General features: G+C 34.8%; 2 protein-coding genes across 2 annotated transcripts; one reads left to right on the plus strand and one right to left on the minus strand.

The window, feature by feature from the left end:
- Positions 1-1,915: 1,915 nt before the first annotated feature.
- LOC125833186 (uncharacterized) lies at positions 1,916-18,407 on the plus strand. The gene is made up of 20 exons (XM_049512328.1): positions 1,916-2,045; positions 2,331-2,483; positions 2,590-2,749; positions 3,646-3,964; positions 6,274-6,411; positions 6,532-6,724; positions 6,817-6,944; positions 7,871-8,080; positions 8,411-8,577; positions 9,291-9,369; positions 11,063-11,725; positions 11,850-12,214; positions 12,540-12,656; positions 12,737-12,841; positions 13,184-13,426; positions 13,501-13,569; positions 13,724-13,945; positions 15,812-15,922; positions 17,075-17,185; positions 17,877-18,407. Exons 1-20 carry the CDS (start codon positions 1,949-1,951, stop codon positions 18,148-18,150), a joined length of 3,924 nt encoding a protein of 1,307 aa, XP_049368285.1. The 5' UTR covers positions 1,916-1,948; the 3' UTR covers positions 18,151-18,407.
- A 691-nt stretch (positions 18,408-19,098) lies between these two features.
- On the minus strand, positions 19,099-23,085 carry LOC125833234 (G-type lectin S-receptor-like serine/threonine-protein kinase At5g24080). The gene is made up of 5 exons (XM_049512380.1): positions 22,801-23,085; positions 20,583-21,946; positions 20,276-20,456; positions 19,720-20,173; positions 19,099-19,535 (listed from the first exon to the last, which is right to left on the minus strand). The coding sequence occupies exons 1-5, from the start codon at positions 23,067-23,069 to the stop codon at positions 19,197-19,199; spliced, it is 2,607 nt and encodes an 868-aa protein (XP_049368337.1). The 5' UTR covers positions 23,070-23,085; the 3' UTR covers positions 19,099-19,196.
- Positions 23,086-26,789: the final 3,704 nt, after the last annotated feature.

Consider the following 26,789-nt stretch of genomic DNA (forward strand, 5'->3'; position numbering starts at 1 on the left):
TAACATCCAAAATCCATCGGTGAATGTCGCCGCACCACCGCTCCTCTCGCCGGCGAGACCTGTACTTTCTCCTTCATCGTCTCCATCTCCATTGCAAACCCTCACTATTTTCTTTCCTCCTTCTCCAACCACCACAAAATCAGCAACCCTAAGCCGCCCCACCACCGGTGACCCCCCTGCGAATCATCAACGACAACCTCTCCTCTCTGTGCTCTCCGTCTTTCAACAAACACCCTCGTCGCCTCCGGTTCTAGCGAAAAGGTATCAGTGTTTCTCTCTCTCACTCCACTGCAAAATCAATGGACTCTAGCGAGCATTGCCATAAAATCAACCAATGCCCTCTCTCCCTCCACTGATAACAGCTTGAAACTTGACGTCAACGAGGTCCCAATGCCAAATATCCGTTAAAGATCAAGATGACCATAGGTGTGGAGAAGAAAGAAAAAGTAGTTGGGGGCAGGGATGGGGATGACAGTGAAAAAGTGGGTGGAGTTGAGGGAAGAAGAGGGATCTTTTTAAATTTATTATTATTATTATTATTATTATTTTAATATTTTAAGTTTAAATATGATGTTCACTTGCCTTCAGATGCGTGTAGTCACACTCTCTCGCCAACTCAGCCATCTTAATGCCACATAAGCTTGGTCAATGGTCAATGGTCAGAGGGATTTGATATATTGTGTTTTATTGAGTTTAAGGGCTCAATTGGTAAATGATTAAGTAGAAGGGTCCATAATACAAACTCGGACAAGTATAAGGGTCCATTAGACCATTTCGCCTATTTATTTTGTAAGGTTTAAGATCAAAGTCTTATAGTAAGCTTATAAGTTATAAGTTTAAAAATCTCTCTTTTTAAAAATTAATGTACAAATTAAACTACGACCTTAAAGTAGAAAGGGAGGAGGTATAGTTTCCACCTAGTATATCAGTCTACCACAATCGCATTTATGCTCAAGAAAATCTTTTTTAACTGTAGCAACTCCCAGCTTCTCTAATCTTTCATTGACTTGCATTGCTTCTTTAAGATTCTTTAACTTCTACGGTTCTATCAATTTCATACTTCACTAGTAAATCACCATTTTTTTAAATATCAAATTTTATAATTTAATCATTTGAAAATTCAATTTCATCCTACTATAACTATCATTTTCTGTCAACTCCTGACCTTGCGATGACAAGGATTTTTTTAAAATAACACTTGCAAATTATTTCAGATATAGAATTGTTAAAATTTATGAAGTTCAAAAAACTCAAAAAAACTATTTTCACAATTTTCACTCAAAACAACTCCAAATTGTATTCATGTCTAAACACAACCCCAATTTCTAAACATCATTTTCAACTTGAAAACAAATAACAACCACAAAGCATACTAGTGTAGTTCCACAAATGAACTTTGTGGAGGGTGAGTATACACATATTTTACTCCTATCTTAGGAAATGAAAAAATGTTTTTGATAGATTCTTATTCAAGAAAACTTGAAAACAAATTGTCATAATACTTTTTTTTCTTTCAAACTTCACGATTTTTATATCTGAAAGCTCCCTTTTAAGAAAGAATATATGAAAGAGAAATAATAAGTTTTGTTGAGTTTATTTCCTAAAACAAGGATTTATTTTAAATTTAGAGCATTTTCCCTTTTGCCATGAGAAACAAAAAATAAAAGAGAAAAAAGGTTTTCTCCATGTTAAGAAAAAATGAGAGTCTGCCACATCACGGGTACTCGACTTCTTCGGTGGTCCTTGTAACACCTTATCATTTCCAAAGCGCGGGAAATAATTTCAGATACCCGTTTGGCGCCATCTAAACCCTAACACTTACTCATCAGTTCGTAAAAAAGATCCAAAAATTTCTTCCAAAACTACCATACAAGCTCACCCCAGATCCCATTTGATACCCAATTATACTTGAATCCAGAAAAAAATTACTTCAAACACTTCATAATCAATGGAAGGGTTGTCAATAATATGCGCTGGCCTTGGGATCATTGAGGAGGACGATGATGGAAATCGAATCGGCTATACCAAAGGAAATTACTGCCTAGGTTTGTCGTTACTAAAACAGTTAGAAATTACCTTTAGTTCAAGCCAAATGGCTGTTTGTTCGTTCAATTCCTTTAATTTTTTTCTAATTATTGGACTGAAGTGGGCCGAGTAGAGTGATATGATTGATTGATGAAATTTTTTCATCTTTAAGCTGATTTCTGTTTCTAGCTTTGTATTAGTTTCTGTTAGTGTAGGGGGTGTTAAGTTTGTAACTGGATGTTGAATTTGAGCTGTCTGGATGGTTTTGTTTAATTTGGTTATTTGTTACCCTGGTTCCTTGGCAGATAATTTGAAGGATTTGTTGAGGTTTCTAAGGCGAGATGACCCTCAAACAAGAGAAGTTTTCAAGCAAGTATGTAAATGGAATATCGTGGGAAAAGATTTGATTCCCATTATTGAATATTTTCAAGATGATCGAAATCTGCTGTTGAATGCAGGTATCTGTCTTATTTTATCCATTTTCCATTCATTTTATATCAGGAAACATGAAATTTGTTGTTTATATTAATTATGTGCGCCTTTGCTCTCTGTCTTATTGTACAGTAAAAGTTATGGTGTTTCTAACGATGCCTATTGAGTCTACATCAAATGACATACCGCAACAGATAGAGCTTCTCTGGGGAATAAAATCATCAATTACCTTTAGTGAAGCTGTGCCAGTGATAATGTCTCTCTTGGAAAGCCCATTGGAAAATTTGGCTTGGTAATTGCAATCATCTTATGACTTCATATTTTTGTTTGTATATCCTACCTTCCTCAGACTCCACTTGTTGGATTACATTGGATATATTGTTGTACATACACATGTCAAATTGGTAACTGGGATCATGTTTGGCTGCTAGAATGTGTTCCTTAGAGTGATGTAAAAAGTTGGTCTGACCCATGTAGTATTAGGTATAGGACATTCATGTTTTAATAGCTTTGAGAAATGGTTTCTGGAGATAGAAATTAAGAATATGTCTATTGAAAATTTCACCGTTATCTGCTTAGCAGGATTGTTTTTCTAAAACCTATGGATTTATTTCCGTGAAGGCAAGTGACATAATGGTCAAATTGGCAAGTGCATTTGCCACAGAAAATTAGAGGTTACTGTTTTTAATAGCTATCATAATCTAAAATTCACACATGCAACAAGCTAATCCAATCTTGTAACCCAGTCCTATTCTTTAGCTGAATCATTTTGAAGTTGTGACATATTTGTGTCATTCTCCACTTTACAAAATAGGCACTGCTTTACATGGATGCAGACTCAACTAGGGTATCAGATACGTGCATGTATCCAGTATGATAAGTTTAACCTTTTTCAAGTTTGAAGTGCATTTGTAAAGATCCATGCCAAAGTACCAATACTCATATTGCCTTTACCACATATTTTTATTAGGCTAACTTTGAAGAAATGCAATTTATATTTTCTTTCCGGAGTTTCATTAACATTCTGTTATAGAGGCTATTTATCACTCACACTGACATGTCATAGTCCTTTGTTGTCTTCTCTGTACTTAACTCTAAGAATGTTAAGCTTACATAAGATAGACTACTGCTTCATCATGGATTCATACAAGTTATTCTGGGTACAAACTTATCTCACCATGTCAACAGCGAGGCTTTCACAGAAGATGATTGGAAAATGGTGCAGCTGGTGCTTACTTTATTTCGTAATGTTTTGGCTATCCAAGACATATCAACCCAGCAGAAATCTGGTGGTTCTATGATAGAATTTGTATTTCTCAGAGACAGGTTTCTGGAGCTCTTGTTTCAAGAGAACGTAATGGAAGTCATCTTAGTTCTTTCACAACAAGTTGGTGGCGCTTGTAGCTATCTTCGTCACGATAATTTGCTCTTGTTGGAGACGTTCTATTATATATTTATGGGTCAGCTTCCAGAGTTGATTGCTAAAGCACATTTCAAGGATCCAAAGGTTAGTCTTTTTTCAATATCGTGGCCACAAATTGAGTCCAATTTTTTCTAGTGTTTTCTCTTTTTGTTTTGTTTCCTTCTTTTTCTCCCTTTTGTCATTTCTGGATGAAATTATAATTTTGATTAGAGAAAACACTAGTACACTGGGCTGATCTTGTTATGACCAGAATGCTATACGCAAGCTGGGATAGGTTAGCAACTTTGGTTGACAACACTTAATTTCCTTGGTAAAAATTGAATGACAATTCATTGACCATTGTTTGTGTTTGACATCCAATAAAACTGGTATGTACATTTAAAGATAGAGATATTTTTCAATTTAGTACTCAGAGAAGATAAAATAGAGCACTCACTTATGACTTTTTTGTACATAGATCTTAATATCTTTTTGAAGTATTAGGAGAATGGTTTGATAGATAAAGATGTTACATATAGAATCAGAGTAGGATGGTTGAAATGGGAAAGTTCTTCTGGAGTAATATGCTTGTTAAATTAGGTCTTAGGCCTAACTCACACCCCAAAAGCTAGCTCAAAGGGAGGAGGATTGCCCAAGCCTTATAAGGAGTCCACCCATCTCATTAACCACCGATGTGGACTTTTGTCATTCTTTAACACCCCACCTCACGCCCAGTGCTTAGCATCTGGTGCGTGGGCAATTTTGATTTTGGGGGTCCCAACATCGGGTGAGACGGTCCCTGCTCTGATACCATGTTAAATTAGGTCTTAGGCCTAACTCACACCCCAAAAGCTAGCTCAAAGGGAGGAGGATTGCCCAAGCCTTATAAGGAGTCCACCCATCTCATTAACCACCGATGTGGACTTTTGTCATTCTTTAACAATGCTATAAGAGGAAACCTTTCAAAAATCTAGTTCTTTAAAATGTTATTTACTTTTTTAATTGAGATCGATTGATGCTTTGAATCAAAGAATGATCAAGAATATCAAGGTATATTGTCTCCCATTTGACCAAAATAACTATATCATCAATTGAAAGGAGAGAAATGAGTTAAAAAACAAGTCCTTATAGAATGGTTCTTAGGTTGACAATGTTATGTATCAAAATGAATATCAAGGGAATGTGAATGTGAAGATATGTGAACATACAATTTTAGACTAGATCAGAAATATTCACTTTCGGCAGAAAGTGCAAGTAGCACACATTGTGGATTAAATGAGAAAAGGTTGCTTAAGAATTAAGATAGTCTCGTCTTGTTCTATGTCAACGTCTAGACACACTAATCATATGTGTGAAATCACAGTGATAAAATGTGTTAAAACAGGATGGCTTAACCTAAAATCACATAGAAGGATTGTCTTAAAGACTTACAATCTCTAGGAATTCATGCAGACTCCGCACAAATTAGCATACAATGGAAGAAAGTGATCCAATAAATGATACAATTTTTTTTTTTTGGTGAAGTAATCAAATCGTATTAGAAGTCTTTGTCTTGTTAGATATTTCTATTTTAGTAGAAAATGTGGAGAACCTAAAATGCCAGAGAATCCAAATATTGGATTGCTATGGGTCTAAATAGAACTACATGCTCCTTTTTTTTAAAAAAAATTATGTGTCTTACTTTATTTCAAGTCCTTTTCAGAAAGATTTCTCTTTCTATATTTAGGATTTTAATTCCAACATTCCTATTTTACCCTTAATGATACATCATTATTAGAATGAGATGGCATCTTTAAGACCACAAGTCTCAAAATGTATATTTAGTTAATGCACACCTTTAGTTCAGACCAGAAAATTCCAAAGTCTAATTTATATTCTTAAATTTCGTGTTGAATCAAACTAAGACACATGAAATTAAACGGAATAATTAATTAGTCAGAATCATGTAGCCAAGACTGACTAGGTTGGGATTTGGGCGTAGTTGTACCAATAGAAGATGAAAGATCTCTTAATGTGTTGTCACTTGTATTTAAGTTTTAAACAGAATTACCCCTGTGCATGAGTAAGGTGAAGAGACCGACTCAATAACTTTTCAGGAAGCATGAGAAGGAATTATTGCTTTGCCTTGTGAGTTTTATGCTCATTGGCCTGTCTTTTCCTTTAATCATGAGGACTAAAAAGTTTTTGTGCATCCCAAAGATCAGCCGTGCAGTAAGAAAATTCCTCCTTTGTTAGCAATTGCCTTAACGTTATGAAGTTTTGGAGGAAGGCGTCATCAAGTAGAGCAAGTATGTTTTTCTGCATGCATTTGTGACACTTTCTGAGTTAGACTAGTTCATATGGTGAAGAAGCTTTTTCATGGCAGCTGGTCCCCCTCGGTGGTTTCTGATTCATCAATGGATTTTGTTCATCAGGTAGATGAAGATAATGATATTTCAATTAACTCCCTCAAAGATATAATGGAGGAAGAACGTCAAAAGAGAAAAGTTATCAGACAACGAAACCTGGGTTGCTATACTCAGTTCAGTGGAACTTTTACACGGTTTTCCCTGGTAATTTATCCTCCTGAATAAAGAAATGGGATTTTACACATTAGAACTGATGGTATAATAATGGTACTATAAAGAACCATAGTTTGTACTAGTACTAATGTTAACTTGTTTATTTAACAGGATGGTTCTAAAACTTTAATCAAGGGAAATCCTTGTTCTGTTTCTAATGATCCCCTGATAATAGCTCACACGAAGCACCGAGGTCCGGCAAAAAGGACTGTGTGGGACCAAGGAAGAGTACCAGCAACTAACAATAAGATTCTAAATTTGCTTTATGATTTTATTAACCAGTTCCTAGGAGGGGGATACAACGGTAAGATATGTGGTTAAATGATGCATCTGCTTTCACTTCATTCGCTTCTTATGTCACTACTTATTTTTCCATTCTAATTTAACTCATTACAGTCTTGATGCAGTCCGTTCGTGATGACATTGAAAAAGAACATCATGCTATTCAGAATAGCGATATTGTTATTTTCTTTCAGGTTGCTCAGTTTGTTACTTCTTTTCAGTACAACAAGTTTTTGAATCAGGTAAAGCAAAGTTTTACGCAAATGGTGTTATATGGTTTGTGTGTATCTGAATTATCTGTAAACATGCACAATACTGTTCCTTTTACCGTCTCTTATTAGTAACTTCAGTTTCTATAAACTGATAGATATAATGAAGTTGGGGGTTATTTACTAACAGGAATATTTATCCTTTGAAACATTTGATCTGCTTTCTATAATCTCCAGTCATGCCTGGCTGTTAATACAGCTGTTGCATATAGCTTCCAACAAGTGAGGAAACACTAGTGTTACTGGACATTGAATATCCATATAACAGAGCTAATTTAGGCGGGATATGCATTATTATGTAGCGGTTACAATGAATTCAGACATTTATAAAGTAGATCCTGAGTCCATTTATGTCATGATCAGATTTGATTAGTTATTGACTTTTATTAATTCATCTAATCAGTAATCAGTGTAAAGTTTAAATACGTAAAAACATTATGCTGTCAAACTTTTGCATTGGGAAGTTTGACTGACTAGTCAACAACTGAATGTTAGCTATTCAGAGAATGGGTACACATTAACCAGTTAAACAACATTTATAGACTCTTTCATTTGTACCAAGCTTCATGATTCATGATCATCATTTCTAGGTGATATTGGTATTACTGATCTATGTATGAATCTGAAGCTATCTAGAATATGGAGAACTAAAATTTGTCATACTCAGAACATTGAGGATCTAATCTAAACCACTTATTTCTGGTGTCTGATCATTAGAGTTGAGGCACTAAAAAGTGAAGTACCAAGATGTAATAATAAATGATACAGGCTCTTGGATAATTCTTTTTTTGCATAATTCTGTGCTTTTCTCTTTTGTTGGAATTTCATTAAGTAGTTTCCATTTACCTTGTTTTGTCTTTGTGATCCCATATCTCAATCTTCTCTCGACTCTTAATCAGCCCCACGAAGAAGTTGATGCCCAAGAACCGATGGATTCTAGAGCTGGCAGCATACTGTTCAGAGGATGTATATGTGGTCCTATTGCCGAGTCCTTAAATATATCAATGTTCCAGTTGGTTCTTTCGAGATGGCGTTTTTCGCTCGAGACCTTGAAGGAGACAAATGACTGCAAGTTTCTCTATGTGGCAGGATCTCTTATTAAAACTATGGTGATCACGTTTCTCAAAGTTTGGGTCTTTCCTCTTGTTTTAGTTTAGTGTTTAGCGTTGATGAAAAGAATGGGATGCATGTACCTTTTGAGATGCCTCTGCATGGCTAAGTAGGTACAACATGCATATTCTAGGAGATAGATTCATAGAACAGAAGAAAATGAGATTTGTTACACCTTTAGTAGTATGCAGCATTTCCCAGCCCAAAGGCTGTTGCTCGATACTTGCTTCAATATCTGCTTCAGCTTAAGGATTGGTCTAACATGTTGGGTATTATGACTGAATCAAACTTTGGGATCCTTCTCTGACTATACTCATATTGGTTGACAGCTTCTTATGCTGGAATTGGTGCTTAAGCAGTCTCCAGAAGATTCCAAGGAGCATCGAACATCCCGAATTCTTCTTTACAAGTTATTCTATGATCAAACTGAAGAAGGGATGACCCAGTTTCTCTTGAACCAGATCAAATCATTTGATACCCATAAGCAAGCGAAAAGGTTTCCCTTCTGACACACATTTTTTTTTTTTAAAAAATAACTATACTATTCCTGAAAATTGGAGAAAAGTTGAGTAAGAATGCAGTCAATGTGGTGCCTCTACCAAGTCTCATGACTCCAATATTGAATTATGAATAAGGAGAAAATCAACTTGTAGTTTAGTTTATTGAAGATCTTAATAGGTGTTATGCACTGCACTCTTATTTTGTATTAATGTAATTCAACTGCCTCAGTAAAGCTATCTCTATGGATAAAATTATTAGCATGTTTGCTGGAATCTGCTCAAAAACTTGCTTTCAGTTCCAACCTTCAGGTGGAGCTGTTTTGTAGGCTCAGTTCACAATAGTGCAACTTTGAAGTATATTTTCTTGTTGATAACTATAAATTTCTTTGTCCATGTCAGAAAAGCTTTAATCTTGAATTTTCTTAGCTACAGGAAACTTTATTTAGAAAGTATAAACCATGTCTAGACAAAGGGTCTATGAGCTAAGTTTGTTATGTTGGCGCTTCTAAATTCCACTGCACTAATCATGAAACCATGTCAGCATGAATCAAAATGTGCTATTTGTTAAAGAAAAAAATGTGCTATTTGTTGTTTTTTGACTGCATGCAATTTACCAGGTTAATGCAATGTTGTGTGTGTTTGGAGAAAAGTATTTCTAACCTAAAGCATGTATAATCTTCTACTAATATTTTAAATCTGTTATTGCCAGTTACCTTGCTGATTTGGTAGAAATTATCAATACAGTTATAAAGCTGATGGAGAACCTTCAAGCACGTGGTTCATTAAGGGTATTCCCTGGTAACTTTTGTATTTCTTTTAAATTATAATAAGCAATTACTTTTGTATTTAATATTTATTTCTAGGGGCTTTTATTCGTAATCTTGAATGATTCAGTCACTTGTAATCAAACTTCAGCTGCTCATATTCGCCTGCAGATACTTGCTAAGTAGATGTTTCTATGAAGTGGAGAACCTTGTTAGAGAAAAAATAACCTTGCTTGGATTGAGGAGAGATAGTATGAATGCTCATTTAGTCGAGATCTAAATTCTGTAATAAAGATATAATGGAGAAGTGAACCACAACAAGATAGCAGCAACTTTGATCCATGTTCCATATCTAAAGCAAAACCATCCTTTTATCTTTATATGGTAGTGCTGTAGTGTGGGGGGTGGGGGGGGGGGGATTCCTCAGCATTAAGGACATGCTGGACACCATAAAAAAGTGTTTGATTAAAAAAACAAATAGAATAGAAGATACTTACAGAGATCTTAATAAATCTACAAACTGATCTATATCCTCTAAACCTACTTCTTTACACCAAAAGTAGAAAGATATTATACAATTCCATTTAACTTTCTGGATGGAATTGGATCTATCTTCATAACACCTCCCATTTCTCTCTCTCCAAACTGTCCACCAGATGCATTGTGGGATGATCCTTCACCACTTCTTTTGACTTTTGCTGCCTCTTTTTATCCAGCAGCTAAGCAAATCTGCAGTATGCTCCGACATAGTCCTACTTGTCTTTGTTATGTTGATAAATAGAGACCAAAGTTGTGCGGTAAAAGTGCAGTGTCAAAATAGATGGCTGTTTGTTTCATTTGTCTCATTGCATAAGAAGCACCTAAAAGCTATGATGGCCCCTTTTTTCTTCAAAACTTCTTGTGTCAGGCATGCTCTTTTAACCACCAACCAAGTAAAGCATATTACCTTGGTTGGGGATGGACTATTCCATAAGTTTCTCCATATTTTTGGTTGCCCTCTATGCTGTACCTTTCTTCCATTTTATAAACCCTTTTAACAGAGAATTGCCCATCAATATTGTGTTTCCATCTTAATGTATCTGGTTCAGCAGTTGTGCCATTGAAGTCATCAACCCTATTTAGCAGATCTGCTACTCTATCAATCTCCCAGTCATTTAGCAATCTCCTGAAGAATAAGTTCCATCCCTGTTCACTCCACATATCATAAATGGTGCCATCTGGGTTGTTGCTTCGAACTAAATTATATAATTGTGATGAGGTAAGATAGCTTCATTTGGTGTTGGGTGGCACTTCTCTGGCCAACTCTTCCACACTATTTTTTTTTAAAAGGTAAAAAATAAAAATTGGGTTGCGCTATATATATGAGTATACAATAATGATGTATTTGACAAATCAAATACCATGGTCTATTAATCAACCATTTTGGAGTTGCAGTCTTGTGTATGTAAGAGGGCTAAGCGTATTATAAAGTAATAGTTCCTATAGTGAGAGTCATGTGGTATACTATATGAGTTAGTTCACTTTAATGTATGAGGGCCTGCCCCGTCTCTTTCTTTATTGAGTGTCTCAACATAAAGAAATATGCCATTGCAGGATCTATATCTCATTACTGCCTTAAGTTCCATAGATGCTAAATATAGTTTATTTCATGGATTTTTTTTTTTTTTTGCTTCAGCATCTGATACCTATTGACGAAAAAGGATCTATTTTTGTGTAGATTTCGAAAAAGTTGAGGAAGAAACGACCGAAGACTGCAGTTACAGGTGACAAGAAGGAAAATGATGATGAATTGATTAGAGATTCAGCCTCCTTTGGGCTACCTGTTGGTGGCTCTAGTCATGAATTTAGAGATACTGGATTAGCTCACAATGGAGAAGATGCCATAGACTCCAATAAGGTTGATGAACACATAGGATGTACCACGGTGAACGAAGATCAAATGGTGGTTGAGAGTACTGATACAACTCACAATAATGCTGCAGGCTCTGGAAGTGAAAAGTCAAATAATCTTCACGTAGTTGGAAAGGGAGAAGAAGATATAACAATCCTAGATCAGGTTAATCAACCTGTTCCTCTAGAAACTCAGTCAGGAAGACACCAGAACACTCTGCCAGAGATGCAACAAAAACTTTCTGATGATGTTAATGACGAGTATGATCATGGCGGGGATTATTCTTCTGGTGATGAAAATGTGTTGACTACAGAAGATGATCTCAAAATATCTGCTTTGGTCTCTACTCTTGCAAACAACTCCACCATTCATAATCTCTGTTGGTTACTAAAGTACTACAAAAGCAACTCCATTATTACAAATAATTCTGTGATACACATATTACAGAAAATATGTGATGATCTCGAACTTACTCCCATGCTATACCAGGTAATTTATTGAAACTTTATTTGCTTTTAATTGTTGAAAAGCAATCAAACTTTCTGTTTGAGATAAAATTAATGTGAAGATTCCGTAACATATCTCATTTTAATTTTTTCTGCTTGATAAACAGCTATCTCTCCTCACCATATTCTATGACATTCTGGAGGAGCAAAAGTCTAGGCCTTGCAGAGAATATGAGAGCATTGTTTTCTTTTTGACAAATTTAGTTAGGGGAATGCTGTGCAAAATGAAGAGTAATCCCCTGCTCTTCATAGAGGTTCTCTTTTGGAAGTCACGTCGAGAGTGTCATTATCTCACTTGCGATTCCATGCTAAAGGATCTATCTCAATTTAAGAATGGTAAAAATAGTTCTGGTGTTAAAATGACTGGTGAAATTGGCTCATCTGAAGCAAATGGATGGACTCGCCGAAGTCTAGCTGATGCCCTTGGTGATGATGAAGCTGATTTTCCATTAGATTTTTCAGACGCTGTCAGGTAGGATGTTTGCACTAATACCACAAGAGTGCTTTTGTTGATTGTTAAATGCTATTGTGCTTGAATCAAAGAAAACAAGAGTTTCATATGTTGAATTATGTATTACTTCGACTGTGAATTTATTTTTGTGACAGACTTGATAAACTTGGGAAAAAAAATGACTTTTTATTTTGAAGTTGTTCTCTTTTTCTAAATTTTGATCATTTCCTATTAAAAAAAAGATAAAATAGCATTTGACAAAGTTGTAGGTCTTTCATTCATAAGAGAAACAGCCAAGTCAACTTTTTTCCTCCAACAGAATCTTTTAATTCAATGCTTTTCACAGAAACAAGGCAGAGGTCACAAATAGGAGTAGCCAAAGTTTGGGAGAGGGAGCGGAAAGCCCAGCATCAATTTCAAATGATGAAAATTATGCAATGAATGAGAAACAACATTCGGAAAAGTATGATCCTCGTTCTTGGTGTTTTGCTCTTCTTGATTTCTCAGTTTAGCCGTCTTCTTTATTGTGTTTTTTTATTGCAGACAGAAGCAGTCAGTTGAACAAGAGTCTCAGAGAGAACCTAAAAGACGAAAACTACAAGCTCTTAATGATGAATCACGACAGAAAGCTGAGCAACTATTTGAGAGGTACATATATATAGTTTCATTGTTTGTATGCTTGAAACCCTCCTCTTAATCCTACCAATGATAAAGTAGAAGTGTGCACATACCTCGACTCCTCGAGTGTACCCTGTTAGCTCCCACGTTTACATTGCCCCATAGTAGTTGAGTCTCTTTCCTAAGTGTTTGTGATATGTTAAATTAGGCTGTAGAATTGGGAGCTATGGAGTAATAATTCATGTTTGAAGGGTGACACATGTTAGTTGTAAAAATAAGTTCAAGAAAATATCTAAATCGTAAATCGTTGTATTCTACTATTTGCTCATATTGTTTTCACAAATGATGATCCCTTTCTTGTATGATTTCCAGGTATAAAGATAGTCAAAATTGTTGTGATCTCATTGCGGAAGCCCTTGATCCAGATGGAAAGATTTCACCTCTCCAAGTTACCAGGGCACTTAAACAGTTGGGATACAAAATCCCACGGAAGAAAAAGACATTAAATGCTAGTGCTCCCGACAAACCTAGGAATGAAGAAAAGGTTCTAGAAAGTGATCTCAGACTTCAAAATTCAGATATACTAGAAGAGGGTACTTCACAGAGAAGGCATCTGTAAGTGTGTTTAAAGCAGTGTAGTTATATGTTTCATGAACTTGATTTTAAATATTCTTGCTGGTCATTCTCAGGCACACTAGAAAGAGAGTGCAGGCATTTAGTCAGGAGCAGGAGCAAAAGATCAAAGATTTGTTCGAGCAGTGAGTTCTATTGCCCATTATTTACTCGAGATTTTCCACTTATATTTCTTCTAAACATAAATATATAAGAAAGCAACTTCTTTTGTGAGACCCTGGCTTTCATATATCCATTCCTTATATGGACTAATAATATGATATGGTTTTACTATGAAAGGTTTAAAGATCACAAGAGGTGCAGCCACATGATTGCCACTGCACTTGATTCTGAGGGCACTTTATCTGCTGCTAAAATTTCACGAAAACTTAAGCAACTTGGCCTGTATGTCCCCAAAAAGAGAAGCTTAGAAACCAACTTGCAATTGATGGATGAAGCAAGTGATGCTTCTACTAAAGGTTCAGACAACTCTGATGATGAGACTTTGTTATCAATGAGAAGGTACTGTTAAGTTCTTTGATGCGCACAAAGCTTAAATAATTGGATTATCTTGAGAAGTGGATTGCTCTTCCTTACTTCCAGAGTAATTTAGTCCAGTGCACTGTGTTAACTGATGGGCGACCATATCCTTTCCCCTTGAGTTCCCACCTATGATTTTCTCCACTAGTAGTCTTCGGTAGCACAGTAGGAAATCCAAAGCTAGGAGTTGCCGTTCTAATAAACCTCCTCTCCTCTCCTTTTTCAACATGTGTTCTAGCTTCATGCTTTTTTTTACATGTTCAGAAGCTAGTTTCTGCTGTTTGTCTTTATCTGCATTGTGACTCCAAATACCGTGTGAACCATCAGTCATGGTAATTCCTTTGTAGTTAGTGTCAGCACAATGAAGAGATTTTCCTAAAAAACTTTCGAATTTGCATTCATCTTCCAACTAAAGTTTTGGTGGAAATCGGTTTCCTCTATTTGTTGTTGATGTAATCTACTAGTATATCTGGAATATGCAAAGTAAAAACATACCATTCACGTTGCAGATCACTCTCTATTCTTCCTGATTCAGAATAAGGGGGTGTTTGGATTGACTTTTTTAAGTGACTTATAAGTTAAAAGCTAAAAGTCTTAAGTTGGGGAAAGTTGCCAAGTTCAAAAAAAAAGTCATAAGTTGGGGACACCCAACTTTTGCCTTGTTTAAAAAAAAAACTTTTTCAGCCTAAAAAAAATCTGCTTAAAAACATTTTTTGTGTTTCTCAAACAATTCCAAAATTAAAAAAGAGCTTAAAAGCCAAAAGCCACTTAAAATAAGTCAATCCAAACACCCACTAAGTTTTGAAAAATTGTGGAAGAAGATATTCTAATGATACTGATCTCCTGCTTCCTTCTCATCCTGAGTTGGGTTGTGATGTTACTGAATGGCATGTAAGATAGAAGTTAAAAGGCACTATACTCATAGCAACCAGTTACATTATCATCTATCTTGCTGGGAGTACTGTTTTGGATGAACGATGAACACAATTATTACTATGCTCCGACCTAGTGCCGGCAAAATGAGCCCATATTTTGGTAACCCGCCCATATTTTAATGGGTTGGGTGAGTGACTTTTTACATGGGTAAAATATGGGTTGATACCCATATTCAACCCATAAAAATATGGGTTAAATATGGATTAGTCAAATGGGATAAGCTTCTAACTTTTATTCACTCAAAATTCATGATATCACCAAAAATATTGTAACTTCTCTTCATTTTTATGTTCTTCTATAAAACTTATTATTTTTCTCTGAATAGGTGAAGTCTTTGGCCCTCCAAAAATATATATTTTAAATGTACACTTCTTTTGTTAATTATAATTATATTTTTTTATTTGTTTAATTTTATATTGAATAATAAATAATAGTGTAAAATAAGCAAATCATGTACTAGTATTGACATTGCTTAAAGTGCATTAAGCATGTTTTAGTTCTAAAATGCAAATATTCATTTATTTTGAAATTAAAAATATGTTCCCCTTGTTATTACATAAATTTATTTTATATTGAAAAGTTATAGGGTTTTTTTTTACTTTTATGATACAATAAAACTACATGAAGCATTTTCAACATTTTTCATCTAAAAAAAGACTAAAATATTTTCTCCATGTTGAATTCTTAAGTAGAGTATTATTTACTCATGAAAATATGGGTAAACTAGTATTTTACCCAACCCATTTGTTACCCAATCCATTTTTACCCATATCAAATATGAGCGGGTTGAATTATTACCCATTTTATGTTGACCCATTTTCAACCCGCCCATGTGCCACCACTACTCCCACCAAATACATGTGCTCCCACCAAATATATGATAAGGGCTTTCATTGTTTTATGGAGTTTCAGGAGCAAACATCAGGGGAAAGGAAGCACTTCTGAAGGAGGAGAGAACCAGAATACAAGGAAAAAATCATCAAAAGATGCGTCTGATGATGAATTGCTGACTTCACTATTGGTGTATGCTTTCTTTTGTCTGTTTTTCCTCTATTTTACATAATCTTTACATGACTTTGAACATGTTATTTGTTTTCTGAGAATCAATGAAAAGTCGTCGTGGGTATCTGTCTCCCTTTCTTCCTGCTTATGGTAGATTTATTCTGATTTATGTTTGTGTATGTAGATTATAATATGACACATTAGTTATTAAGTGAAGATAGGAGTGGATCAAGCCTCACCATTACTTGATAGAAATATCTCAATTTATTTGGTACAACCAAAGTTGCACAAATATATGCTGATTGGTCAGTTCATTTACAATCTGAAAAGGTGAAAATGTCAAGTATAGATGTGCATTGCATTGATTGTTGGAGCACCATATTCTCAAACGCGAGATAATATACAAGGGAAGTGTTTACTGTGTAATTAATAGTTGGAGTCCTGTCAATAGTTTCTCTATGTCTGGGTTCAGATCCATGTTTCTCAAATCAAGATCTTCACCAATCACCAAATCTTATTATTCTGTCAACGCATCAAAATTACCTATTTGAGTTGTCCTATTCATTGACTTATAAAGTTTAGACATGGTCTCCACACCCTTCTAGTTTTCAGGGAAGGAAGGAGCTATTTTTGTTGGTCAAGTTTAGGTTCTTTTGGTCATGCTCCAACAAGTTTCTAGTTCTTTTAGCTGGTGATAAACTGATAGGGGTAGAAGGATGAGATCACCTTTCAGATTTGAGAACATGTGACTACTAGGCACTGGCAACATAATTTGGAGATAGAGTAGTTGGGTGGTGGGATAGATATGCTATAGGGGAGATTATCTTTCAGACTTGCAAAAAATTTAAAGATGCTTAAGAAAGACATAAGAGTGTGGAATAAGGTTGTGTTTGGGAGGATAGAGGTGAAAATGAGGGAGTATCAATGAAATAATTTGCTTGATAAAAAAAATTTGTTTCACAGTAAAGTGGTACTTTCATTAGTTAACTTGGGTTTCTTTATGGTAACTGACTGTCATTGAATTATAATCTTGAGTAGACTGTAGATTTTTTCCGTGTTGGCTTATGAGGGATCACAACATATATTGCGGTGTTGCTTTCAGTTAGTAAAATTACTACCTTCTGCAGGACACCTTATAGTTATTGCAATGAATTATAATCTTATTTGATGCAGAAAAACTCAAAAAGCTGTTCCACAGAGTGAGGATGGGAAGCTAAATATAAATTCAATGAAGACCAGCAGCGAAAGTGACATTGAAGACAAAGATGCTTATGACTCAGAGAGGTACAATACAGCTGTGTTTTTATTGATTCACCTTTTCTGGCACCACAGTGAATACTGCATTTATCCTCCATTTTTATGAGCCTCTTATATAGTCGGCCACTTTATCTTATTTGCTATTTGGGATCTTCCTCTATTTGCTTAGGAACTTAACAAAACTACTATGCCAGTTGTCTCTTCATTGAGTATGAACCCCTCATATCATCACTCACCTCATCCCAATTTCTTTTTGGAATCCTCTATTTTGTGAAGGAACTTTAGAACTACTATACCAGCTTTCTTAGGCTTCTGAGTTTTTTTGGCCATCCTCTTCTGCTTTCCTAAATTTGATACCCTTGCTTACTTTTATTTTTGTTAAACCAAGTTTTGCCATCTATATACATTCACATCAAAGTATAAGTAAGGCTGTTTTTGCTTGAATTTGCCATACAGACACAGTAACAGGCATATATAATGTACAATCTAGGAACCATTAATGTCTGACAGTGACTTTATATATTTGCCATAGGTTAGCTCAGATGGATTGTAGCATCAGCGTTTACATATGATGTTAATTCCCTCTAAATAGTTTTCTTGTGCTTTTACATATTTGGACTTATTTTCCTCAAAAGAGCATGTCATGATTTTAGATCCATTGGCATTGGTCCATTGACCTACTTAACTAACATGATCTTAACCTCTCTGGAATTTTAAGGGGGGAGCTTGATCAAGCTACTGCAATGGAGGTTACAGGATTCAATAATACTGCCTCAGATGTTGACGGTGATGTTGACGCTGGTAACCTAGCAACTGACCTTAGCAGTGAGCAAGATGTTCCTCCTGGCAATCAGGGTGATCAGCAATTACAGGACAAATTCCATTCTGAATTGTCTGATTTTGAGGATGATGATGCTTCACTTGAAGCCCCTATTATTACTGTATCGAGAAGGCGACTGAGGATGGTCATTGATGTGGAGGAAGATGACTGAATCAAGGGTAAGTCAGCCCATCTCGAGAGCTTGTGGTCGACTGAAATGTAATTTATGATTGAAGTATCTAATGATGCAATTGTGTAGATGAATGTAAAGCATCGTCACTGTTTACTTATTCTAAAGCTGGAGAAACATCACAAATTTTCTTAGCTAGTGATGAATCAACCTGTAGAAATATAATAGCATTGACGAAGCTTATTCTCTTTTGGTTGCTAACTAAATCACTATAATCTAAAGCCTTTTATATCTCATCATACTACTTCTAACTGGATAAATATCAACCTGTTTTTGTGTTAATCAACTGTTATCACAAGTTTACATAGCATCTTTATATAAACGATCTATTAAAATCCTGAAAATATGATTCAGAACACTAACCTGGCTTTTTCAATATAGATACAGATATCACATGGGATATATGTTAGTGTTTCAAAAATGAAACAAAAAAACCTCTGCCAATTACAAAATTTGGGAAGACATAGACTCTTACTTGAGCATATCTATTAACGGTTTATGGTTCACTCAACATATTTGATTATCTTAACGCAACATTATGTTGTCTCTCCTTGTTTATGTCTGAAGTACCCCATCAAAAATCTGGGATAAGACTTGATAATTACTGCTGGGCTAAAAAGTACCTATATTTAGATCAACCAAATGGATACATTATGTGTTTTTCCATACACTTATCATCACCAAATCATAGTAAATTAATATGGTTTGATGTCAAACACTTAAAAATCTTTACAACTATCAACCAATTTTTCAGTGCATCTGAATGCTATAAAAATTTAGTCCATGTTTTGTAAGAAAATGCACTCATAACTGATCATGCAAACCTCTTTGGGAATGTTTCTACATACGCATGTTTTATTTCAAGTACACAATCTTATGTTTCAATCCTAGTTGAGATACGGCAAAAAGGAAGAGAATACACTATGCTAATCCAATTTTGCTGGCTCTTGAATGTTATTTGAAGCATCAATGGGTTTACAGCTGCATAATCCTAATAAAACTTCCTACTGAATCGTTCCACTTTTTAACTATCTAGGTGATATAGTGGAGTAACTGCATGTAGCATTAGATGATGGCTGAGTAGTCATAGTGAAGGAACTGAACTGATTGAGCTCCCTTTTCATAGACTTGTATACATGATCTAAGCCTTCTTCTATTAACTCTAAAACAGTTTGTGGCATTGGTGGCATATCAATGTCAACTGATCCTTCCAACATCTTCACCACTTCCCCCATTGTAGGCCTTGTTGAAACCTCATCCTGGATACACCAAAAGGCAACCATCAAAGCTCTTATTAGCTCTTCTTTTTCGATTGCCCCTTCGAGTCTTCTGTCTACAACTTTTTCTGGTGTTCCTTCTGTCATTTCCTGAAAAAACAACAAAAAAGAAGCATATGTAGCACCTTCAATACTTTAGTTTTTTAAGTTTGCAAGAAATGGAATAATATAATAAGGTCCATCTGGTGCACTAGGCAGTTATTTAAACGGGTTGAACTTGTGACCTCTTGATCAAGAAATGGAAATGAGCTACAAAAGTTGATCAACTGAGTACCTTGTAAGCCCATCCAGGGTAAAAGAAGTCCACAGCATCACAAGTCATATCAAGATTTCTCCGGCCACCTATTATTTCTAGTAGCAGCATTCCATAGCTGTAAACATCAGCTTTTACAGTTATGGGTCGGTTGCTGACCCACTCGGGGGCTAAATAACCTCTGGTTCCTCGGACCATAGTAACAACATGGGAGTGCTCTCTCCCCATCAATTTTGCTAGTCCAAAATCAGAAACTTTAGGACAAAAATCCTCATCCAAAAGTATGTTCTCTGGCTTGATGTCACAGTGTATGATCCTGTTCCTGCATTGCTCATGAAAATACGCTATCCCTTGTGCAGTACCAATGGCTACGCGAAAACGTGTAGGCCAAATTAGCAGTTTATCTCTGTTACTATATGAATGGAATATCCACTTGTCCAATGAGCCATTTTTCATAAACTCATACACTAGTAGCCTGTTGGAAGAAAAAAACTGTGCAGTTAAATGGTGTAATATGACATGCTTACCTACTTTGACACAATTCATCCATCAAATTACAACGAAATCAGTTACTTACCTTCGTGTTCCCTCAGAACAGTATCCACATAGACGCACCAAGTTCATATGATGCATAGATCCAATGGTATTGACCTCTGTTATAAATTCCCTCTCTCCATGAGGTAAAACTTTGTCAAGCTTCTTTACTGCTATCAATGTTCCGTCTCCTAGGCTTCCCTTGTATACACTTCCAAATCCACCTGTTAACGCAACATTGTTACTATGATCAAATCTTGTTATGATGGAAAATTCAATTGTCGTAGTTTGGATTTTCTGTGTTTCTTAGTAATACTGGATAAGAAATGAAATAATACTTGTGTCTTTACCTGTTCCAAGTAACTCAGAAAAATTATTTGTCCGTTGTTGCAAGTCACGATAGCTGAAACTAATTGGAGCTCCTGATAAGATCAAAGAGCCATCAAGGGCTCTCTTTAAGGATCTTTTCCTATGGATATTGATATACAACAGACAGCCGAGCAGCACGATCAGAACAGTCATGCTTAGGACTATAGGAAGTATCAATACCTTGTCGTGTTTACTCTGTGAATCGTCTGATGAATTCCCATTTTGTTTGTCACCATTAACACCAAATGAGCCATTGGCATCAACCTTGATGAATAAAGTTGAGCCAGGATCCTCAAATCCACCAAATTCCAAGTTTCTTAGGACCCAACAGTAAGGCTTTTCCTCATTGAGACCGTAAACAGAAGCAACACAGTTACAATTTGATAAGCAAGCATTCCCACATTTGGACACTGAATTTATATCACTATAATTTGCTATTACTGATGATTCTGAGAAATAGTAAGTCGTCTGTTGAACCGTAGAAATCTTGAACTGGGAAGTTAAGTTTTCATGATGAGGTCCACATTTTCCTGTCAATGAAGAATTTCCAGAACACGAAATATCATTTCCCACCTTAGACGTGCCTGGCAAACATGTACAAGAAGCATTTGTTTTACTTCTGTCTAAATTACATATCCCATTGCCACAAATTCCAGCAATGTCACATGGATTGGACACAGCTGCCCACTCTGCAACCCATTGTCTTGATCCATTCACATCATTGTCCCATCGATACAAACGTAGATTTCCATTTGCCTCGAGAATCAACCGTCTTAAAACAGATGGTTTATTCCAATTAGATTGATTCAAAGCTGAGAATAGCCCTCCATAATCACCATCATTTTTGTACACATAAACTGCTCCATCCGAAGATGAGCCATAAACAATACCAAAGCTTCCAGCTTGATCCAAGACTGCAACAACATCTCCTGTCACGTTCGATATATCAGGTCCTGACCAATAAGAATAATTGCTGTAAAGTTCAGGTGACATAACAAAGGACTCAGGCACATTGTAAGTCAATCCAAGGTTAAGTGATGTAGGCTGCTGCAACATTTTTAACGTGTAATAGCCTCCAAGGGAAGGCGATTTTGATGATATTAACTCTAGTGACGCTGTTAAAGGTTGGCCAGGTAATAGAGTATCCGATGGATGTGAAAAGCTCTGCCACACAACGCTTAGGTTGTCAGTGTAGAGAACAAAGTTGCCATTTTCAGACATGACAGCCGTCTCAACGCCAACTTCTGAGGTGTTTGATGCCCATACAGTGGTGCCTCTGTCCATCAACAAGACATTTCCACTGTTGTCGAACTCCAAGACCGCGTCTTTGGTGACCGGAGAATTTCTATTCAGATGATGGACACAAAATGAAAGGGTTGGCCAATAAGAAATATATACCTGCAAAAGCTTTAGTAAAACTAGAGATGGAGGAATACATTCTGCCTAATTTCTTCCAAGTTTAATATCATAACTAAAGAACCTATCATTCAAACTTAAATCTACATGTTTTAAGCATTTTGAAGAAATTCTGGTTTCACATTAACATCAAAATAAACTTATGTCTACATGTTTTAAGCATTTTGGTTCTAGTTTCACATTAACACTTAACAGTTTCTTGCCCTTAATTTGAAGAGAAAGAAATCCAGACTAGTTCACAAATCACAATGGAAAGAAATAGTGAGTTTAACTTCTATACACTAGGTAAGCTAAATGATTACTGCAGGTAAATGTTCATAAAAGCGAAATCAGAAACATAGAGAATTATAATGCATGCCTTTTCAATTTTGTTTGTCTTAGTCTGACTAGACATGGAGTTTAAGAAAATAAACAGAACTAGACATGGAGTTTAAGAAAATAAACAGAAATTTTTAATCTTGTGGAGGTCGTGGTCTTTAATAAAGATATGTATACTGTACTGATATGCTCTTTAATTTTAGTGGTCTTAACCAAAATTTTTAATCTTGTGGAGGTCGTGGTCTTTAATAAAGATATGTATACTGTACTGATATGCTCTTTAATTTTAGTGGTCTTAACCATGTCGTGTGATGTTAACATTAAAGAATGGTCAAATTAGGAAAGAGACATTATTTCTTGAACAAACTAAAATGAAAGTAAGACAAATAAATTGAAACTGAGGGAGTAACAATTTTACAAGCTTTTTCAAGAAAATTACTTAATATAGAAAGTTGTTACACTTACATGCTAGGTGACCAAACCAATGTTGTATCCCCTGGAATTTGTGCAAACCAAATAGACAATTGATACTGATCATGTGATTCTGTTGTTGGAGTGAAACCAAATGCAAATGTTTTATTATCAGAAAACCATGCTTGGTTCTCTTTAGCTAACAATCTTGAACCCAAAACAACCCCACTAGCTGACTCAATGTAGCAACAAAGCTCTGATACAAACAACAAGAGCACTAAGGCCAAAGCAGAGTAGAGCAAATTTGAAGCCATTTGGACCATTCAATATCAAGTTGGTTATAGGTTCAAGAAATGATCTTCACTTAGAATTAACAAGCATTGGGGTCCTTATTATAATAGAGTAATCCAAATTTGGAGTTAAAAGAAAAGTAGTAGTATATATCAACACGTGGACCATGGTGGGTGAGCTACAACGTTGAAAAAAGACCAAAATAAGATCTTGGACAGTTTTGGGTCGGTTATGTTATTTGATGGCACGTGTTTACTTAAAATCTTTGTTGATTTCAACTATAAATGGACCAAATTGCCAAACTTTTAAAGCTGGTGCTCAGTTATTCTTGTTTTCACATTTTCTCCTAAGACTCCAGAAACATATAAGGAACTACCAAGAACATGACACTACTACTAGCTTTGACACCTATGCCTTTTTCAGTGTTAGGCTAAATTTAAGGGAATGTGATCTTATTTTATATACACAGATAATGGGAAACACTATTGAATTGTCACTTTTTTTTTGGTTGAGTTTCACTACTCAACTATGTATGTTTTAATGGATAGATGGTAATAATTCAAAAAGGAACAACCGATAGTTGGGGTGTGAAACACATGGATAATTCAGATAGAAAAAGGAAATAACTTATAATTGGAATGTGAAACTCATAAAAAAATTATAATTTATGTGGTTTTGACAATTAACTCTTATATATGTGCGTGGAACTATGTCTCTTCCGTCTAACTCAATCTCAAAAGTTAACTCATAAAATAACTATTGACTCGCCCCATATTAATTTCCTCAATCAAGGTAAGACTTAACACTCCCCACGTGTCCAGAACTCATCTTGAGGGCCCCAAATCCCAATGCAACAAGAAGGAGCAATGGGGTTTACGTACTTCTGATACCTTTTACTAGAAACCGGAGAAAAATAACTTTATATTTTATTTCACTAGATAAGCAATGTATAAATACAATACAATACACTTTATACTAATATCTAAGGACATAAATAAAGAAACAATCGTACAAATATATTAATTATATTTTTATGGCTATATATACATTAGTAGGAAATTATGAAAGTCTATATACTTTCGTAACAATATACATACAATTTAAGTTATTATTTTTCTATAATTCGGGCTAAAAGTAACAAGTTCAATTTGTATTCAAATAATTACTCGACTCAAAGGGATCCGGATCCCTCCATTACCCTTTCCCTCCATTTCGTCAAGTGCACGTCTAGATTAGAGACATGTGTCATATTTAAAGTTTAAAGGTCAAGATTATATTATATTAGCAAATATCATAATAATAGTTAAGTCAACTAATTTTAGAAAACTACTCTCCAAATTTGGTAAGGATTACAATATTTTCAATACAAAATTTGATATTTATTAATATCATTAATTTCATATTATATTTTTGTATTTAAATATTAACTTGTAAATTTTTATTTTTAAACCAATTATTTTTAAATGATAAAAGATTGCTATTGTGCGTTCTTTTGATTACTTCTTAATTACTTCTGATCAATTCCAGCGTTCTCCTTTTTGTTGGATCATTTTTCTGCTTATTTAATTCTACTAAACAATTGCTAGAACGGAAAATGATTTTTTGTCTATTATTGCTACAGTACTTTTTTCAAAAAAAAAATATAATTAAATAATTGGAGTGGATTAGTAAGATAAATAAAATAGATATCTTCTTATTTCTTATAATAAAAATAGTTTAAAATAAAATTAGATTTCAACAAAAAAAAAATATTTAAATTGATTGGGTGACTTTTGAGTTATAATCATTAATTTCATATTATATTTTTGTATTTAAATATTAAATTATAAATTAAAAATATTAGATGAAATTAAAGATATTAATAAATATCAAATTTTGTATGGAATATATTGTAATTCTTACCAAATTTGGAGAATAGTTTTCTAAAATTAATTGACTTAACTATGGTTATTAATTATGATATTTATTCATATGATATAATCTTGACTTTTAAATTTTAAATATGACACATGTCTCTAATCTAGATGTGCACTTGACGAAATGGAGGAAAGGGGTAATGGAGGGGAGCCGGATCCGACTCAAAGCAGCCTCCAAACATACAAAAATAATCAAATTGTGGGCTACTTTTAACTCATCGTCTGTTGACTATGTTGTACCAATAATTAACACTGAGAACGATAGCACCGTGCTGTTAAGCTTTTTGTCAACACCTAACAATAAAACGAGTTGTTTATCTGGACAAGTTACTGCAGATTTGATCTTAGTCTGAAATATTATAGGCAAAAGGATCTGGTGGATCCTTATACTTGTATGTGTTTGTATTGTGAATCATTCTACTTACCTCTTTGTCATCTGGACCCCTGAACCCATCTAAACTCAACATACCCTTTCAACTTATCGTGACTCTCGATCGCGTTGGTGTCACACTCCATGTAGATAAAATTTGCCACATCATTTTTTTTACTTTTATAATAATTTCTTTTTTGACAAAAGAAAAATCATAAAGTTCTGATGCAATTTTGACAAATTATATTTTAATTTATTATTCTTTTAAATTAAAATTTTGGGTCTCCTCACATCATCTTCCATTTTCATCGTGAAATGGCCCAACTACCGGAGAAAGTCGTTGTTGTTGCCGCTCCTCTTGTCGGCGAGACCACAAATACTCTCTCCCTCACCAGTCTCCATCTTCATCGCACACCCTCACCATTTTTCTTTCCTCATTCTTCAACCTCCACAAATCCAGAAATCCTAAGCCGCCGCACCAGCTCCTCGACCCTCACCATCACCGACTGCTGCGAACCATCGCCGACCGCTACGAACCACTAGGAATGCCTATGCTCTCCATCCTATCCAGCGTACCAGAAGGCCAAGAAACTCCTCACTGCCTCCAGTGTACCAATTTGCTAGGAGGCTCCTCGCCACCTATGGTGTACCAGACCCCCTAAAAGACGATAGAAGAAAGAAAAAAAGGGTTAGGCAAGGATGGGATGGCTGAAAAAGTAGGTGGGTTGGGTGAAGGGCATCTCCAACCCTACACTCTATTTTACTCTCCAAATAAAAAATTAAATATTTTTTAGACAACCAGCTCCAACACAATTCTTTATTTTACTCTTTAAAAAAGAATCTTATTCTCTCTCCTCAATATTATATTATTATTTTCATTTCATTTTTATATTCTTATTTCATAATATAGTTCTTTTCTTTCTTTTTTCCAAATAATCATCCTATATAATTTTCATGTAATATAAAATTTAATTTTTTGAATTTTTTATTTAATATTAAATTATATTTTATTCTAAATTTCTAAAGAACAACTACGAATAATTGAAAAAAGAAATCAACAAGTAGAACCGCAATTACAACCACAACTTCTCTAAATCATACACAAATTCCGTTTTCGAATATCGTTAAATCTAGAAACGACCTACCAAATTACAAAATTATTGTTGTGATTTTTAAAATTATTATGTTATGTTAGTATTGTATTATTATCTTGTATTTAAAATTATTATGTTATGTATTTTTAAATTAAAATTTTATCTTTATCATTTAAATTTTGTGCATTCTTCATAGTGAAAATTAATAATAACATCAAATTGTATCACAAGTGATGAAAATTTAAAAAAAAATTAAAGTATTATCAATTTGAGATGAAAGTAGTATATATAAAATAAAATATTTTTTAAAATGTTATATTACATTTAAAAAGAATTGTGAATACTAGAGATTTAAGTAATAGCCTTATATGA

Source organism: Solanum verrucosum, unplaced genomic scaffold (assembly GCF_900185275.1).
Source record: "Solanum verrucosum unplaced genomic scaffold, falcon-dt-bn FXZP01000100.1, whole genome shotgun sequence".
In the NCBI taxonomy this organism is placed as follows: Eukaryota; Viridiplantae; Streptophyta; class Magnoliopsida; order Solanales; family Solanaceae; genus Solanum; species Solanum verrucosum.